General features: G+C 44.4%; 1 protein-coding gene across 1 annotated transcript; it reads right to left on the bottom strand.

The window, feature by feature from the left end:
• Positions 1 to 204: 204 nt before the first annotated feature.
• Syngr (synaptogyrin) lies at positions 205 to 17,571 on the bottom strand. The gene is made up of 4 exons (XM_037430535.2): positions 17,000 to 17,571; positions 15,321 to 15,540; positions 10,364 to 10,503; positions 205 to 7,028 (listed from the first exon to the last, which is right to left on the bottom strand). Exons 1-4 carry the CDS (start codon positions 17,096 to 17,098, stop codon positions 6,795 to 6,797), a joined length of 693 nt encoding a protein of 230 aa, XP_037286432.1. The 5' UTR covers positions 17,099 to 17,571; the 3' UTR covers positions 205 to 6,794.
• Positions 17,572 to 17,642: the final 71 nt, after the last annotated feature.

Genomic DNA, 17,642 nt, shown 5'->3' with positions numbered 1-17,642 from the left:
GCTCTTGTTTGAACACTGTTGTGCCTGTAATGGAGTAAAATTGAAGTTCTTGTCTGAACTCAGCTGCTTGTAACAAAGTTAAAAGGAACTTCTTTGAACACTGGTGCCTGTAATGAAGTAAGAAGGCAGTTCTTGTTTCAACACTGCTGCTTGTAAGGGAGTAAAAGAACGGCCGTGTGAACAAATTGCAGACCAAGCCATGGCTCGCGTGACAGCATCCTTTATTTCTTCCCAACTAGTTACACTAATATGTTGCTTCCTTCAACTACATAATAGTTATATCACACGCGTGCACATGCACAAACATCATCTAGAGCTTTTGTATTATTATATCGCCATCGTGACACTATCAACGAAATTACCAAACCCTCGCAGAACCTCACATGAAATAACCAAATGCACTCATGTCACAAACACACTGCTGATGAAACAAACTCGTACAAGAGGTGCACGCGACAGCAAAATCAAATGTGACCAGTGATAACCGAAGGTATGCTAAAATGATTGCAGCACGCTAAACCCACAGGAAGCCTCCGTGTATTGGTGAAAGCAGCTGCATTATTAGAAATAAATGTGAGAGCCACTAGATCACGTCTGCCATGCATTTCATAAGTAATTCACGCATACTGCACTTTCCCCAATGCTTGAAGTTGCACTAAGTGGAGTCGTTTTTTTTTTCTTTTTTTGAAGTGGCGAGAAGTGTGCTACACGGCCTCGCCCCGTTGTTTGCAATTATATGCACACGTGTATTCAGATTGATTTGAAGACTGGTGGCACACAAATAAACCTTTGCGGTGAGCTGAATAACGGAAAGTTCACAAATGGGTACCTAGATCCTTGCGTATGCAATCACCTTCAATTGTTGTTCGAGCCAGTAGTCAAACGTAAGCCACACCTTGGGTTAGTGCTGCAGCCACAATTTTTTTTTTTTAAATAGCACGTGCATCCTAGAAACCCAAGGCCTGGGTGCCAAATTCTAAGGCTCTCCCACGTTCTTGCCTCATTAGGCATGTGGCAAAGCCTAGAAAGCAATGCAATGTCTAGGCATTGGGAGCATATGAGCCACAATGAAAGAAGAGACTTTTACGAAACAAAAGAAAAGCAAAAACAGGCTGATAGATGGCATCCACTAGTAGTCATTACAATGACACTTGCGAAAAATGACATCCATAAGCCTAGTCTGCGTGAGAAATGTATCGCCCGTCTTCCTGTAGCTCATCATTAACTGGAAGCTGCTCCGTGCTGCAGTGAACACACGCTTAAAACAACGCCAGCCTGCTTGCAAATGTCTTGTGCACACTAAACACGGCATATGCGAACACAGATGTCACAAGCGTATATGTACAGGCACGCAACAGAGAAAGAGACACTGTAATATTTACAACATAGACCAGTGAATAGGTTTGTTTACATTGAGAATATAATACAAGACGCCTTTTCCTTTGGGTGTGTTTAATGTCTGCTCAATCAGGGCTCCATCACACTTAAGGCCAAATATGAAGTAAGTTTGCAGATAGATGGAATCGACGGGCTAATCGCTTCCGTCGGGCTGCGCTACACCCTGCAGCTTTCGCGATCCTCGTGTGCTGCCATAATCTTACAGTCGTCTGGTCTGCAGCTGCAAACTGCAAGCAGCAGGAACTTCCAGTAGAGCAATTTTGAAGCTGAACCACATTTATTATGGTCAGTGCGAACTTATAAGACGTTCGGGGCCGTTAGCACCCGTGGAATCAAGTAGAGGCATTGTAGAAAAAAAAAATGCGTCTGTGAAATAACTTGGTGTGCGTTCTGTTCAGTTCCTCAGCAGACGTCTGGCCTTGTTTTCACACAATACAATGACATGCCCACCGGGGCCGTTTATGCTGGCCAAGCTAGCATATTTTCAGTAGCTACTTTGAACTTCACCACACGTTATGGCTGCGAAAATATGGTGCTTCATCATCGCTGGGCACCAGTAAACAACGTTAGCAGAGAGACCAGCCAATACGTCTGCATCTCATTCCAAGCATGGTATTTTGCACGAGAAAGCAGCTAACATGGCATGCTTACAACAAGTGATCAGGCCATCGACGGCTCTGCATAAAACTACAATCCCTCCAACATTGTGATGGCACACTTTTGTTTTGCTGCAGACGCTAATATGAAAAGCATTCATTTTTCGCTAAGGGTGTCCTGAGTGTGTGCGCGTGTGTGTACAGTGGTGACAATCCCTCAACACTTTGATAACAGCTTTGATTTTTTGTGATAGAAATATTCTGGACATCTCAATCAGCGGGGAAAAAAGAAAGAAAACAGTAATAGTAAGATTGCTAATTAGTGGCATTGTCCTGAAGAAGCATGATCTATGGCAGCAAAAGCTTTCAGAATGCAAGTGCAAAGAAAACAGTGTGATTGTGGCAGTCTCCTTATGACGCTTATGAACATCGCTCAGCGCAAAATGAAATGGTGTGTAAAAAAGTTGCATGTGCAAGGACAAGCCATAAAGCAGAAAGGCCCCGACAACTAGAGACATCTTCCAGCGTCTTCCTTTCTTGCAGCTCGGATTTGCTGCATCTACTGCAATACCTCTTGTAACATGGCCATTTTCAATCTGCCATGAAGTTTATTCGTATGGAATTCATCAAGCAACATTACAACGCTGACTGTTTAGCTGAGTGCCATGGCACTGAAGTCAAGTGTACTTGAAAGAAACATGAAGCAGTGTCCGGCCTGCATCGAGTTTGGTTCGCATTGAGTGTAGCATGCGTGGAAAAAACTTTAGAAGGATGCACGAAGGCAGAAAAACAGATCAAAAACTTGCATAAAGGGAGATCTCTTAGCCTCTGTAATACAGCATGACTATAGGACAGCAAGCAGTAAACAGCTGAAAGTTCTGTCAGTCTGGTCAATCGCCACAACTGCTGCACAAAGTTATGCGTATGCGTACGTCGTGGAAGGAAAACCTGTCGGAAAGGTTGTGGCCCATGCTCGCTACAGCAAACGGTGGTTGTAACTTTCGGTATCCTTTATCGTTGGCAAGACGGGAATTGTGGTTCTCGGTTAACGAGCTTTCAGAGAGTACCACCTTCCAAGAACTTAGTAGGACATTTTGTTTAAAATGTCCCAACATATTTTGATGCCATGCCATTGCGGAGCGACTCGTCTCGATGAATATAATCAAACAACAAAGCCTTGTTCACCAAAAAACTGAGTTGGAGCAGTTACCAGTATGCAGATATGTTGTATTGGTAGATGAGTGCAGTGTTGTTGGGAAGTCACAAAAGCTGTGTGGATCGTCGGTTAGCCACCGAGGAGCGGGACAGTGTGTTTTTTGATCGACCCAAAGACAGCACACGACAGCCGACCTAAAGTTTCCTTCAGAGGCACGGTTATTGCGGGTGTCTATTGTGTGTGTGCACGCCTTGCACAAAAATACGTTTTCGTTATTGCAGTTGTTTTTTTTAACTCGCATGACGGAAGAAATCGCAAGTTCGCAAAGATAGGGAGCAGTGATGTATGGGCACGGATGACGACTGTTTTAAGACACGACGGAGCTTTAAAACAACTAATAGAAGCATCAAGAATGCAAGCGTGGTTGTGCATCATTCCAACAGTGTCACAGGCTGACGTCTTGTAAGGTGGGTGTGGCTCCTGAATGACAAGAGATAAGCTGGGACAAAGTCTCAACAGGTTTACAGAAACAGCGTGGAATGTTGGCGGCATCCACTTTCACATGCACACGAGTAGGGTGCTCTTGGCAGAGACTAGATATGAAGAGGTTATGCCAGTTTGCACGTTCTGCGCCGTTGTCGCCGCAACAGCACTGCGCGAACAGCGGGAATCTCATACAGCGTAACCATTCGGCAGTAGGAATGTACACAGTGGACTGCACGGTACGTTTTCACGATGGTGGCCGCATTCAAAATGGAAATGAATATCAGTGCAACATATATTTGAGCGAGATCATTAGAAACACGGGCAACAAGCTGCCATGCCGATGCGCCCTAGGCATCGAAACGTGACTAAATATAATTTCACTTGACTAGAGTGACAGTGCATCTTAGTTGCACATATCACATAGAACTGATGGAACATGCAAAGGGCAGATGCCAGCAGCCAGACGTTGACTTGAGGTTGCACGCAGAAGTTTCCGGACCATGCGCAAGCCAAGTGTGCCAGAGTTTCATTCAATTCAGCAAATACTACCAGGAAACGAGTGACGTGCTATAATTTTCAACGGAATAAATTTGCTGGCCAGGACGACATTAAAGTTGTATGCATGGCAGGGCTATGATGAAATTCAGGCTTTTCCGCATGCGCACGGTCCACAAGCCTTTGTCTCTGACTGCACATACTGACCTTTGCAATTCAAAGCAATGCTTAGTTTCAAATGAGATCATCAAGGCAATAACTTGGTAATTCAAACAATCGCTATGACACTCACGTTTGCCAACAATTTAGTAGCATCAATATGCCACTTGTGGAACAGACTGGCAAGCAAAAGTTACAACAACATTACACTAGAGGCTGCAAGGCAGTTTTTTCAAGACTTTGCAGACAAGTGCCTTGCATTTATAAAGAATGGCAGAAATTCTTGGAATATTAGAGGCCACACACGTACAAGTTTGCAGCAACATTTAACAGTGCGAGGCCAGAATTTTTCAAAGTATGAGCTTCCAACTGGAGCAAATGCAGTGCTCAATAGTTCACACGATCTGGTCTGCTTCTAATAGTATGGAAATACGAGAGCTTGAGTCATGCGAAGGTTGCACGCCTCTTACTTTGTCCATAAAGTGGCACGTTTTTGCAAAGCCACAGTCATTGCTGGCACCGCTCTTCATGGTTTTCGTGGAACGTTGCAATACCATGCTTTTCTATAACGGAAAATATTCTCGCCATTGCCTTTATTGGACAATAGCAGTTCCTCATAATGGCACTTTGCTTTCAATGAGTGTGTTCAGAGCCTGTACGCCCTTTGAAATCACACCCGTTAGGAGTAATCTTTATCATATGGTGCTCTTTGGCCACTCCTTGACCCTTACGCCACAACACTCCACTAATCAATCAGTAATTTTGATCATTCTATAACATTTTCATCGACCTCTTCTGCAATTTTTTTTTTTAGCCGGCCACATTCACAGCAGAAGTGCTTTGAAACTATTCATCATGACTTTCCTGACATGAAATCACAGGGCATGCATCAAAATAAATACACCAGTAATTGACACCGAGAGACTGCACCTGAAAAGGTGAGAAAAAGTTGCATTCTATTATAGAGTAGGAAAAAGTGTAATATGGGGTTTCATTTTTTGGAGCGACGAGGGTCAATTTTTCGGTCAGATTTGTGACATGCCAGATCTTCAGCATGGCGATTTGTTGTAACTCTGAAAACTGCCACGAAGATGGTGACTTTTGCTGTCTGTGAACGTACGTGCCGTCTTTCGCAACGTTTGTTCTCGCAAGTGTGCGCCACGCCACTCCTTGCAGGTATTCGGCATGCATTGAGCATACATCAAGTGTTTGTCAAGTTCATATCTGCAATTTCATATTCCCAGCACAGGAAATGTTTGTCAGTATTCTCGTGCTCCAACATATTCAGGCTGCCAACAGAATCGTGGCTCTGGTACACTTGCTGGTGAAGTGCGATTCATTTCCTAGATACACAGTAATTCCTGTATGCATAGTCTCTGAGAGACAACAGTTGAACTCTCTCGTAGGGAACAGCGAGAGAGTGTTTTACTTGACTAGACTGCCTCGGGGAGAACTACGTTATGTTCAACACAACCCAGAGTTCACTTAGAATCTGCACAGCCATTCACAGTGCCCCTCAAAAAAAGCATGGCCCCTGCGCACTAACCACACCAGCACAGGTGGGCCAAAATTTTAGCCAGCCATGGTTCGCATCGACTGCAAGGTGAATTTTATGTTGGGCAAATTTGCCAATACTGTTGGTTAAGTACAAGCCAGGGAATTGAGCCGGTAATGAGTTGGATGTGACCATAAAACTAAGTATGATTTGCCTGCAATCATAAATCCTGCCTTTGTTCCCAGCCTCATGCTAAGTCGGAGCAGGTGCTATGCTTTCCTCTGGGCTATTATACATACAGTAACTTACACCCAGTGCCGAGTCTCCTACTGTGCACAGCTGCAAGGCCTCGTTCCTAATATAAAATCATGAAATGTAGTTTTTTTTAATAATAACTTATTGTAGTGCCACCCAGTGGCAACTCAGGAAAGTGCCTTAAGCCTATTTTTTTCTAAGTAACACATTTCTGAAGCTTCACTGTCCAGTCAGAATTCTCTTTCCTTTTTTTGCTTCAAAGTATGCTCCACAAATAGTTGGTGAGCTTGTAATTAATTTGCACAACCTGAAAGCAATGCAAGAGCAGCGCTGATATCAGTTATTGCAAAACAGACAAACTGCTCACAATACTGCCCAATAGCTATATAGTTCCAGCCAGAGTCCTTCTGGAGTTATTTCAGTACCTTCATCCTAGCTAGGAACAAACGCGCTGGTCACACTCTGCATAGAATGGTTATAGACAACTTCGTGGTACACCACTTGGCTCTAAATTTTTTTTCCCTTTCACTGTCTCTGGTTGGCAAAGATATGAAGCAGTGGGGGCCTCCCAGCTGCATGCACAGTACGAGGTCCTGCCCTTGTGCATATGGTCGACACATGTAACGACACAAAGATCATTGTTTTTCCCCTCCCCTTGGCTAGAGACACGTATGCAGGTCGAGGAGCAGAGTGAGAGGGCTCAAAAAGAGGGAGCTAGAGGGATCACAGACGATGGAGGGGGGGGGGGGGCGGGCTAGTAGGCCGGTGCCTGGAAGTTCCCACTGCCCATGCCTCCCATGCCTCCGGGGTCAGCCTTGGTGGAGAAGGGGGGCTCCTGGTAGGCATCACCCATGTCCCCGGGATAGCCGCCCGTGAAGGGTGTGCCCCCGCCGCCTCCCATGCCAGTGGGGTCGGCCTCGTAGCTCGGCATGAAGGGTGCGTCGGCGCCCTGCCGGTAGCGTTGGTAGGCTAGGAACACGCAGCCCGCCTGCGGCGTGCAGCATCGATTCGTGCCAGACCATTCTTCCCAAAGAATAAACCTGGCTCCAGTGACACTTGTAAATGAGCTCAAGCTCTAGTAAAGTGTCATTCGCTTTGATGAAACCACAAGTTCTCAATGGTGGAGCAAAGACCAATGGACTATCAGAGTCTAATGAAACCCGAACAGCGGCAAGCCTTTGCGATAATATAGTGCGCGCTGTCCAGTTGTCACGATTGACAGGCACGCGCATACTGTTTGGTAGCTCTGTGCATATACATGCGTGCCTGTCCATGGTGATATGCGGACGGCGTGGACTTTACCATCGCAAATGCTTGCCACTGTTGCGTTTCATTTCACGCTGACAGTACTTGCTGTTGTTGTTGTTGAGTGCCAACTGAGTCATCAACTCCTGGTGGCCCCATGAGAGCACCAGATCTCACGGGTGATCTGATTTACTCAAGTTCTCTAAGCACAACAAGATGCTTTCCTTTAGTAATGCTTTCGTAACTGGGCCAGTTGGTGAATCTCGGAACACTCGGTAGGGCAGTGCAAGAAGACACAGAAGAAGAGTGGTATACAAGACTCGCGGAGTGATACCATGATGAATTAGAGACTGGTCCTAGTTCTGTAAACCACTCTTCCATAGGCATGACTTTTCACGCTGCCCCGCTGAAAAATCACCTCTAACTATCTTAGTCTATGTTGACCCCATTATTTCTTACCTCCTGCATTAGATAGCACTAGATAGAACTGCCAGTCCATACAACATGACCGAAACATGAAAGACTCAAGTTTCGGGACCTTTGCCTTAAATGTTAGGGTTTAGCATTCTCACTTGCAATTGAAAAATTGCTTCAATTGGCACACCATACAATTATTAGGACTACACGCCAGCTTGAAAGGGTCGAGTTTTATTTTTTTTTCTTTCATATTTTTTGTGGCGGTTATGATTTGCAGCCATACATTGTTACAGGAAAAATAAGAGTGTTTACTGGATGAATTTAGTATCACAGCTAACATCTTTGCCTTTCGGAACCTCTGATAGCCCACCCCATTGCTTTCTCTCGAACACCAACTGTATACTTGTAAAAGGCTAACAGCACGCACCAGTGCTTCGGCATCATGGGTTCGCGCGCTGTTCAAAAGCAATTCAACTTATCGCTCAACTATGTACCAAGAGCAAACAGGATTAGCACAAATCAAGTATTATGGCAGTTACCATGAAAGTATTGGCATAATTTCTTTTAAAACATTCAAATATGGCACTTCACTTACTCTGGAGTTGCCGCTTTAATTTCCTAGATGTATCATCTTTAGGAAAAGCCATTACAGGCAAATAAAGGCAGCATTAAAACTTTGATTTGGCCTGGTTAATACATAACTTTTAAGAAGAAATATTATAGTGCAGACCAAGATGGGTCATAAAAAGGAGACGAGAGAAGCACTGGTGCTGACTAACAACTAACTTATTTTTCTTTCAACATCGCATATAAGTGCCCAAAACCACTTGACCATGCATACGCTCGCACAAAAAGACAGAAAAGTGCCAACGCTGCAGATCTAGTTGTCGATTGTGTGAGCACAGTATACTACAGGAAGCTGCAGCCAAAGTTTATGTTGGCTATCTATGGAGTGCCCCTGAAAGTTGCTGCCAAATTTATGCCCCCAAACTGCACAGCTAGTAAATTTCATGAACAGACCACAGAAACCATTGGGTTATGTAAAATGTGAGGCAACTTCTTATTGGCCTCCTGATCATGACAGAAAAACTGGCACTTGGAACCCTATGTGTTCAGCTAGAAGGACCAGGGTAGAGGCTAGTTGTTTTTACATAGTTAACACTTGTGACGCGCTGTTTGGACACGAAGAAACACACATGAGGACCGGGTGATGTTGTGTTCTACCTGTGGTTTTCGTACGTGTTTCTTGCAAGTGTGGCCGCAAGTGCGCCGCAAGTGTGGCCGAAGAAGTGACTTTTGTACATTGTTGTGGGAATTTCGTTGTCGCAAAAATATAAAGATACATCATCGTCCTCATCAGCCAGACTACGCCCACTGCAGAGCAAAGTCCTCTTCCATGATCCGCTAATCAGCCCGTTCTTGTGCTTGCCGTTGCCACGTTATACCCGGAAACTATTTAATTTCATCGGCCCACCCGACTTTCTGTCTCCCCTTCGTGCTTGTGCCTCCTCTAGGAATCCTGTCAGTTACCCTTAATGAACAGCGGTTATCCTGCCTACGCGCTACATGCCCGGCCCATGTTCATGTTTTTCTTGATTTCAACTATGATATTCTTAACTCCGGTTTCTTCCCTAATCTACTCAGCTTTCTTCTTGTCTCTTAAGGTTACACTTATAATTTTTCTTTCCATTGCTAACTGCGTCGTCCTCAATTTAAGCTGAACCCTCTTTGTAAGCCTCCAGGTTTTTGCTCCGTATGTTAGTACCGACAAGATGCAGCTGTTATATACTTTCCTCTTTAGAGTTAGTGGTAGCTTACTATTCATGATCTGAGAATGCTTGCCAGACGTGCTCTTTCCTATTCGTATTCTTCTAGTTACTTCACTCTCTTGGTTTGGCTCTGCGGTTACTACCTGTCCGAAGTAGACATATTCCTTTACCATTCCAGCGTCTCTTCTGCTAAACCGCTATTTTTTGCCAAGACTGTTGCACATTACCTTAGCATTAGACATATTAATTTTCAGACATACTGTTCTGCTGTCAGTGTCGAGTTAAGAAATTCATTTAAAGCAGTCGTTGATCCTGCTTTTTTTTTGTTGCTTTCAAGGAACTTGATGGCCTTTGCCTGGCTATTTAGTAAGCTTTGCATAACTCTGTCGTCGTTGTGGGCACTAAGGAAAGTGTGAATGACGTCAGGAGCGTCAAGAACCTCCTGTGAACTCACTTGCGCTTCATCTGTGGCTGGTGCAAAATTGACAGTCCTGCTTCTTTCTTTTATCACATTCGTTTGTATTTTATATTGTGAAGCCCATCTTTTAAGTAATGTCCTGCGGGACCTGTGAGGTATCAATGAATGAAAGGAAAAAATAATGAAGGTCGAGCTGCATGTATTTTTGTAATCCAATAATTAAAACAGAAAAAGTGCTTACTCTACATTCCAGTTTGTTCTTTTCAGGGTGTTGCACTAGTGCTGATCACTCAAAAAGTATCCAAAAAATGTTTGACATTTTAAAAATGTGCTTTTTGATTTGACTATCGAATCAAACAGCAGAATATTCGATTAATTATTCGAGATTTTCAAATATTCGCACACCCCTACACTTCACCACGGGGCATTTCCAGCTGCGGATGATAAGACGTGGCCGCAGAGCGAAGCCCTCACCCAAGTGAAGATGGAGAAGAAGCTGAAGGCGATGGCTGCCCGGATGTTGTTGAGGCCGTAGCCGTCGCTCGGCATGTCTGACTTGCGCCAGGCATCGCACAGGTAGCAGAAGCACACGACCCACATGAATGCCCACAGGGCTGCGCAAATGCAGAAGCAATTCGTTTGTGTTATACAGCATCCCATCAGTTTCATTCAGTTCGTAGTACACAAAATCATTAGGTAAATTCAATAACTTTGGCCAGTTGGAATATTGTAAAAGAATTGGGTGATAGCACAAGGAATGGTACAAACAGACCAAGACAGACAAAGTGCTATCATGCAGCATTTTTTTTTAAAAGGGAAAGCTGTTACGAGATCACAACTCGGGTCACACGCAGTTATCCGTCGCCGCCGCCGGTGTCCGTAACCACATCGCGCGAATTAGAAAAATAACCTAGTACCAATGACACAGTGGGGCTCGAACCCCAGTCTGCTGGGTGCCAGTCCAGTATTCTACCACTCAGCTACGCCACTGCTTGGGACTTGTTGGCAAACTTGTCTTAGGCAGGCTTGATGTCGGGGAAGCAATCGCGTTAATACGACTTATAAAGAATTTTCAAATAGCGAAAGAACACCCACTCATCGCACAATGCGAATTGCAGCTAGCGAATGCTATTAGAATCTTCCTCCGCGTAACGAGTAGGTCGTCCAATGCTCCAACCCATTACAAAAGCTTGTTCTTGTTCCCCTATTAACTGTGGCGCATACCCACTTCAGTCATAATTCCTCATCGTCGTCAGCCACTGCATGAACAATTGGAACAAAATTCCAAGCTCTTCATGTTAGCAAGCTCTTCATGTAACCAAGCTCTTCATGTTAGCAGAGTAAGTACCATCACTTCACTGTGAGAAGCGCCAGTATGTCCATGTTCAAGCAAACTTACTGACCCCGCCATACCATTAAGTCCGGTACAGTGGCATAAATCCTGAGAAATCACTTGGAAAGGAGGGGGGGGGGGGGGCACGCATCTTTTCGTGGTACCCACTTTGTTTTTATAGTTATGCTTTATTGTTTATTCATATCAAAATCAAAATTACACTTTCAAATAAAATTACTTTTAAAAAATAAAAAAAGAACCAGTCGAGCATCAACGCTAGGTCAGCACTGAGAAGCCAATAGTATAAGCGTAAATTCTTTTCATCATAACTCACAGGCACGCTCCAGTGCATTTCTAGCCAAGTCATTCGGATTAAAGTGTGAAAAAAATCCTAACTCTTTTTTTTTGTGAGGGATAATGCGTAAAAGTAAAGCACCACTTTGGCCCCATTTCTGATAGCAAGTTGAAGTAGCCTCTCATTATTTACCTCAGAATAATTTATTGCAAAGCATTTTGGTGTTCACCAGTGATGCTTTAAAACTAATGCAACCATAGTCGAGCAATCATATGCTGTAGTGTTTTTTGACGCGATTAGCAGCTTTGATTTTTGTTCTTATTTTCTGCTCATTCGAAGGGCTTCTTCAAATTTCAAATATGTTTTTTTTATTTGTATAATTTATTTATTCACAGAATACTGCAGGACAATTTAGAGGACTAAGAAGGAGTAATTACATGTACATTCAACTAAAGCATTATACATACTATGCAATTTGACTACAAAAAAAAAATAAAAAAAGACATGCTAAATATTTAATACCAAAGAAAAGATAGAATGTATTAACATACATAAAGCAATCATAAAATAAAGTGAGTAAGGTAGCATACGGTAAGGTACACTAGGTGAGGTCACGTCAAAGCAAGATGAAATACTAGTACTACGTCCTGATTAGTCAACTTCTCTACAAGCTCGGTGCTATGTAACCATGTCAAAGGAAGGACGTTCCACTCATTTACTGTGCGTAGAGGCTCTCGTGCTGAAGGCACTCAGCATGACGATGCCTGGCTTCTAGGGTTAAGAGAGGTGTATGCATGTTTTACAGAGAGTGTGCTACCTTTAACTGTCAAAAAATTCAAAGACGGCATTAAAATAGATAAATCCTAAGAGAGGACACCCAAAAAGAATGTTTCCCCCCCTCACCCCAGCCTGAACACATGGACTTTTCAGAACCCCCTGGCCCCTTTATGATTTAAGCCACTGCTCCAGTGTCACGGTCAAATTATGGGTCCACAAATGGCATTGCACTTTGCAGGCACTTAGATGCGGCTGATGCCGCCAGGACGGAAGTCCCCGAACTCTAAACCACGAATTCGGCAGCACAATGCTACAGCCGCTGGGCTACCATGGACTTTCAGAGCTCGAGTTTTTCATTCACCACGGGTCGTGTAAAAATGCCAAGTACACTCAATACAACACGACCTTGAGCTAGTATGGGCTTCATTTAGTACTTTTTGAGCTTGGGGTCTGAATTGAATGAAAAAGCCAGGTGTCTCAACTGATTTGACTTGGGGGTCTGAATTGATGAAAGAAGCCAGGTTTCTAAATTCATTTGACTGCATGGAGCTTTGTATAGTCCATCGGTCAAGGACACATGCATTTTTCAAGAGAGAAGCTCTTGAAACTCGACATAAAATGTCCAGTGTCCGCTAAGAATTTTTTGTGCCATTGCTTATAAAAAATTTGAGGACGCTTAAACTTGTTCGGCATTAGTGGGCTTCGTCTGCATCGTCTTCTGAATTACTAGCTTGCATCAGTTCTCGGTGCATGCCTTAGCCGTATCAAACGAAAACTATAAAATGATTGCGTGCATAACATTGCCCATTTCAAAGTATCACCGAATGCCTATTGCAAGCACAGAACTTAGTCATGTGCCCACTACACGTCTATAGGGCAGCACGCAAACCAACGAGGCAGTTCCTCTTGCTGATGGTTCTGCTGCTGATGATGAATAAATATGTCTGAGTGCTTTACAATAGGTGGACCTTTATAACACCCATTCGTCACTCAATTCACATCTTTTGCCGCCTGGAGGGACTCTACGCTTCTGCCAGGCAATATATGCGACATTAAGGAAACTCCTTGCACTGCATCACATTCATATGTTTTTTTTTTTTTTTAATTTCAACAAATATTGTGGCTCTGAGGTAGAACACCTGCTTGCAACACAGAGGGCTTGCGTTTGATCCTCAATTGGACCCAGAAACGTTTATTATTTTTTTTATTTGCATCTTTTTTTATTTTGCAGTCACACACAAGATGATAATTTCACACTCACAGACACTGACACCGATGCCGGAATTTCTGAGAAATGACCTCTTTAATGCTATCGCGTTAATAATCAAGCCACAGCTGCGTGCCGCCTGGGTTTGACCTTGCCTAGCCATCCATGCCCCGAAGAGCAGCCACAGCCAAGCCATGCCCGCATGCACAGAGTCTGCGCAGCCTGTTGTGCAGGGTTTGTCTGGTGTGAGCCTAATACCAGCGACGAATGGTCCGTGCATTTACCGGGGGTGCCACGGTTAGGTTAGCATGTTAGTCCCTGGCGCGGAATTTACGACGTTGTTGCATGGTCTGTGAGAGGCTGGGGTTCAACTTTACTGTGTCAGCACCACGAAAAAACGGAGTGTCAGCCAAGCAGGCCACATTAAGCCCCCAAGATCAACCAGCTTTGCAATCTCTAAACTTTACACTGTTTATGTAAAGTTCTTCCTTTTTTTTCCTTGAGAACACAGACACATATACTACAATAAGTCCTTAATAATAAATCTCAACCCATTACATATTATTGAAACTGTCACCCACGATTCACAGCACTGTACGTTACCCTGGCCCTACTGAGAGTTTCAATAAAGTGACAGCACATCTTTCATTATTCGCTGTATCATCTTAAAAAAGTTCTTTAGGTACAGTTTGTATCGTTGACCACTCGTGGCAAAATCTTGAAATTGGTAGTCATAGATAACTGTTTTTCATTTTCATAATTAAGGATTGATGTATTTGAGTTCATTTAAACTTTGTAGTTGGAAGCGAGAGGTTTGTTAGACCAGTAAGGATACATGATCAAGAGTTGGGAGGCAATTCCGCCTTGAAATTTTCGTACCAGCTTGAGCTGACATAGTAGATATTGAAAAGTAATCTACTCAGCCTGGCTGTTGCTGGTGGTTCTGCTAGCAGCTAACTTCGTAACGAAAATAGAAAAGTAGACATTGTTCGGCACTGCTTATTTTACAAGTTTATTGTGACCCATGGCAAACTTTTTTCTTAGCCAAAAAAATGCTACGCATTAAAGCGACACTAATGACCCATTGTACCCGTAAATTACCTTGTCACAACCCCAAAAGCACCATCCTTGCATTGCGTCCCGCCGCGGTGGTCTAGTGGCTAAGGTACTCTGCTGCTGACCCGCAGGTCGCGGGATCAAATCCCGGCTGTGGCGGCTGCATTTCCTATGGAGGCGAAAATGCTGTAGGCCCGTGTGCTCAGACTTGGGTGCACGTTATAAAACCCCAGGGGGTCGAAATTTCCAGAGCACTCCACTACGGCGTCTCTCATAATTATATGGTGGTTTTGGGACGTTATAAGCCCCATATATCAATCAATCAGCCAATCATCCTTGCATTGCAAAGAAGCTTAGCAAAAGAAAAAAAGAACGTGGAAGAATGAGGTACAGGATGCAACATTGTCTACAGGTTTCTGCAACAAGAATCCGTGATGCCACAAATGTTGACAGTGTCTGCTGAGGCCTACATAATTTATATTGACATCAGTGGTTTGGGCTGTGTTGTAGTCAAAACGGATATGCAGCATAACAAGCCTCATAACATTTTGTTGTGTTAAAGTGGCCAAAATATTAAAAAAAGAAAGAGATCTGTGCCATCACGTTGACATTAGGTGTCGAGATTTAGGGGCGAGGAGTGAGAATGACACTTTGACCTTCATATTCTCTTCCTACAATCATGAAGTAAGAGGCAGTAGTTCCCTAAGTATAATTTAACTTTAGTGTCCCTTCGATAATATATATGTGCAGAGAGCAGCCATACCAGAAAATGCCATGTCAGCTACGACAGCCCGGCGACGGATCTTTATGCTGGAGAAGTTCTCGAACATGGCCTCAATGGCGAGGAAGCCGCAGCTGCCGAGGAAAGCGAGCACGCCAACTGCCACGCCAAAGTTGCATGCATTGGAGTCGCTGTTGTACTGGCACCGCTCGTCCACCCAGGCACCAGAGGAGATGCACCCAAACACCACAATGGCAAACAACTGCATAGATCAAAGCACTTGCAATTCTCAATGCAAACCAAAGCCATCAGATACAAACACATGTCCAGCATACGTCTAGTCACTGGAAATGCGCTGCACAGCCTGCTCAACTTTAATCGAACCTCACTAAACAAATCACAAGATATAGCAATTAAATGTACGCATACAATGAATACCGAATATAACATAATTGTTTAATAACACCTTTCATTAGTGTCATAAACACATGTCAAGTCCTAGTTGTATTGAGTATAATGCTTAATTCATGTCAAAGCATTTTTGTGTAGGGCGTTTAGTTTATAAGTTATAACTCACTCTCAATGATGAGCAACCAAATTTCCATATGATTATGTGAAAATTCAAGCACACCTGGATAATAGTTTTAATGCATTCAGACATTAAGATTGACATGTATGATGCATAATCATGACCAGTGCCTCATTAACTGAAAAAAAAACCCCACAAAGTATGCGAACCGGAAATTAAAAAACCGGCAGCTGTAAATTGCTGACCGAGAGGTCGCGAGTTTGACTCCTAATAACGAAACTTTTTTTCTTTGTCTTTTTATGTGTATTTATACACAACGTCACTTCCGTGACGGAAGTACGTACGCCGCTGAAGTCTTGGTGAATCCCGGCATAAAACACTTTCGTGTTAAAAAAAAAAAGAAGCGGAATCAAATTAAAGCGCGTCCCAACATATATTGTAAGGCCTGTACGATATATGCAGCCGGCACTTTTTTGCCAGAATTTTTAATTCTATATATGTAACTTATTTTTTTCTACCCATCGTATAATTCCGATCTTTCATGTGACAAAGTAATATTTGAGATACGCGATCAAGAGTACACATAATTTCACCCACAGTGTGCGAGCTGCATGGCGCACCTGCATATGCGCGGCGCGTGAGATGATAAGGCCAAGAACATCGACGCGTCCGCTATGCAATGCACATCTGCGAGCCGTATAAACATCGTTATTTTCATACTTAATTTACTGCTCTAGCGACGCTTTCTCCGAAGTTGCATTAGTCAATAAACGACATCGGCGCCTGTCCGCGCGCGTTCTGGGTTGGGCTTCGCCGCACGGCGTTCCGGCGCGCGCGTCCGTTTTGGAAAGCGAAAGCGCGCGTCATGCTCCGCATGCCGGCGACTTACCGGGCTGGAAAAAACGCGCACGGCACGCAAAGGGCGCGAGCGAGACTGTTTTTAGCATGCCGCGCGGCTCAACATCGCGCCCATCTAGCAGGGACAGTCCGCCATTCCCAGCGATTCGAGCTCGGGAACGTCCGTGGCGAAAAATCAATAATCTCCCCCCTCGAGCACTGCACAGACAGCTGCAGCACGCCGCGCTACCCACTCGCAGCACCTCTCAATGAAAATACAAACTACGACCTCTTTTGTAATAATATACCGCGGTGATGAACGCCGACGGCTTAAGGAATAGAGGGTATCACTTACCCAGCATAATATCCTAAGCATGACTTGCGGTTTTAGTGCGAAACCGATCGGGTCGAAGCCTCCGCCGGCCTTGCCAGCGCCGTACGCTCCTCCGTTCATCTTGGGCTCGATCGGTCACCGGCGCTATCGACGACGTCCGCTTGAGACACACACACTTTCAGCTATGCGGTAGTACGGCTTCGGCGAGATGAATCCGGCGACGTCAATTCACAGGCCAACGTATATCGTGCACCTGCGAGCGCTTTTCGTTGGATTGGCTTTCAGCGGCGAAACCAGCGTCTCCGGCGGCGCTAGCGCGCGCTGCGCTGAGGTGAAGCTCACTTGAAGGAGGCGAACGTTCATGCCAGCCTAAAATCCATCGTTCAAGGGGACAACTCTTCGTTCTCGCCGACGCCCCGCGATGGAAGAAACTCGGTGGGTTTGGCCGCCGCTAGGGAACCTCGTCTCCGCGAACACTGAATGAGGGCACGCCACAGATTGTTATTTTGATTGGTTCAATGATTTTTAACTGTTTTTTGTTTCTTCTTCTTCCTGCGCGGAGAGGTTGGCATCAGCGCGCTTCGAATGGAGATCAGTGGGACGCGCCGTCAGCGCCTCTTAATTTTGACAAAGTTTTATTGCTTTCATTCCTGAAACGTACCCC

This window comes from Rhipicephalus microplus, chromosome 7, assembly GCF_043290135.1.
Source record: "Rhipicephalus microplus isolate Deutch F79 chromosome 7, USDA_Rmic, whole genome shotgun sequence".
NCBI classification, from domain to species: domain Eukaryota; kingdom Metazoa; phylum Arthropoda; class Arachnida; order Ixodida; family Ixodidae; genus Rhipicephalus; species Rhipicephalus microplus.
This window is presented reverse-complemented; position numbering and strand designations above follow the sequence as displayed.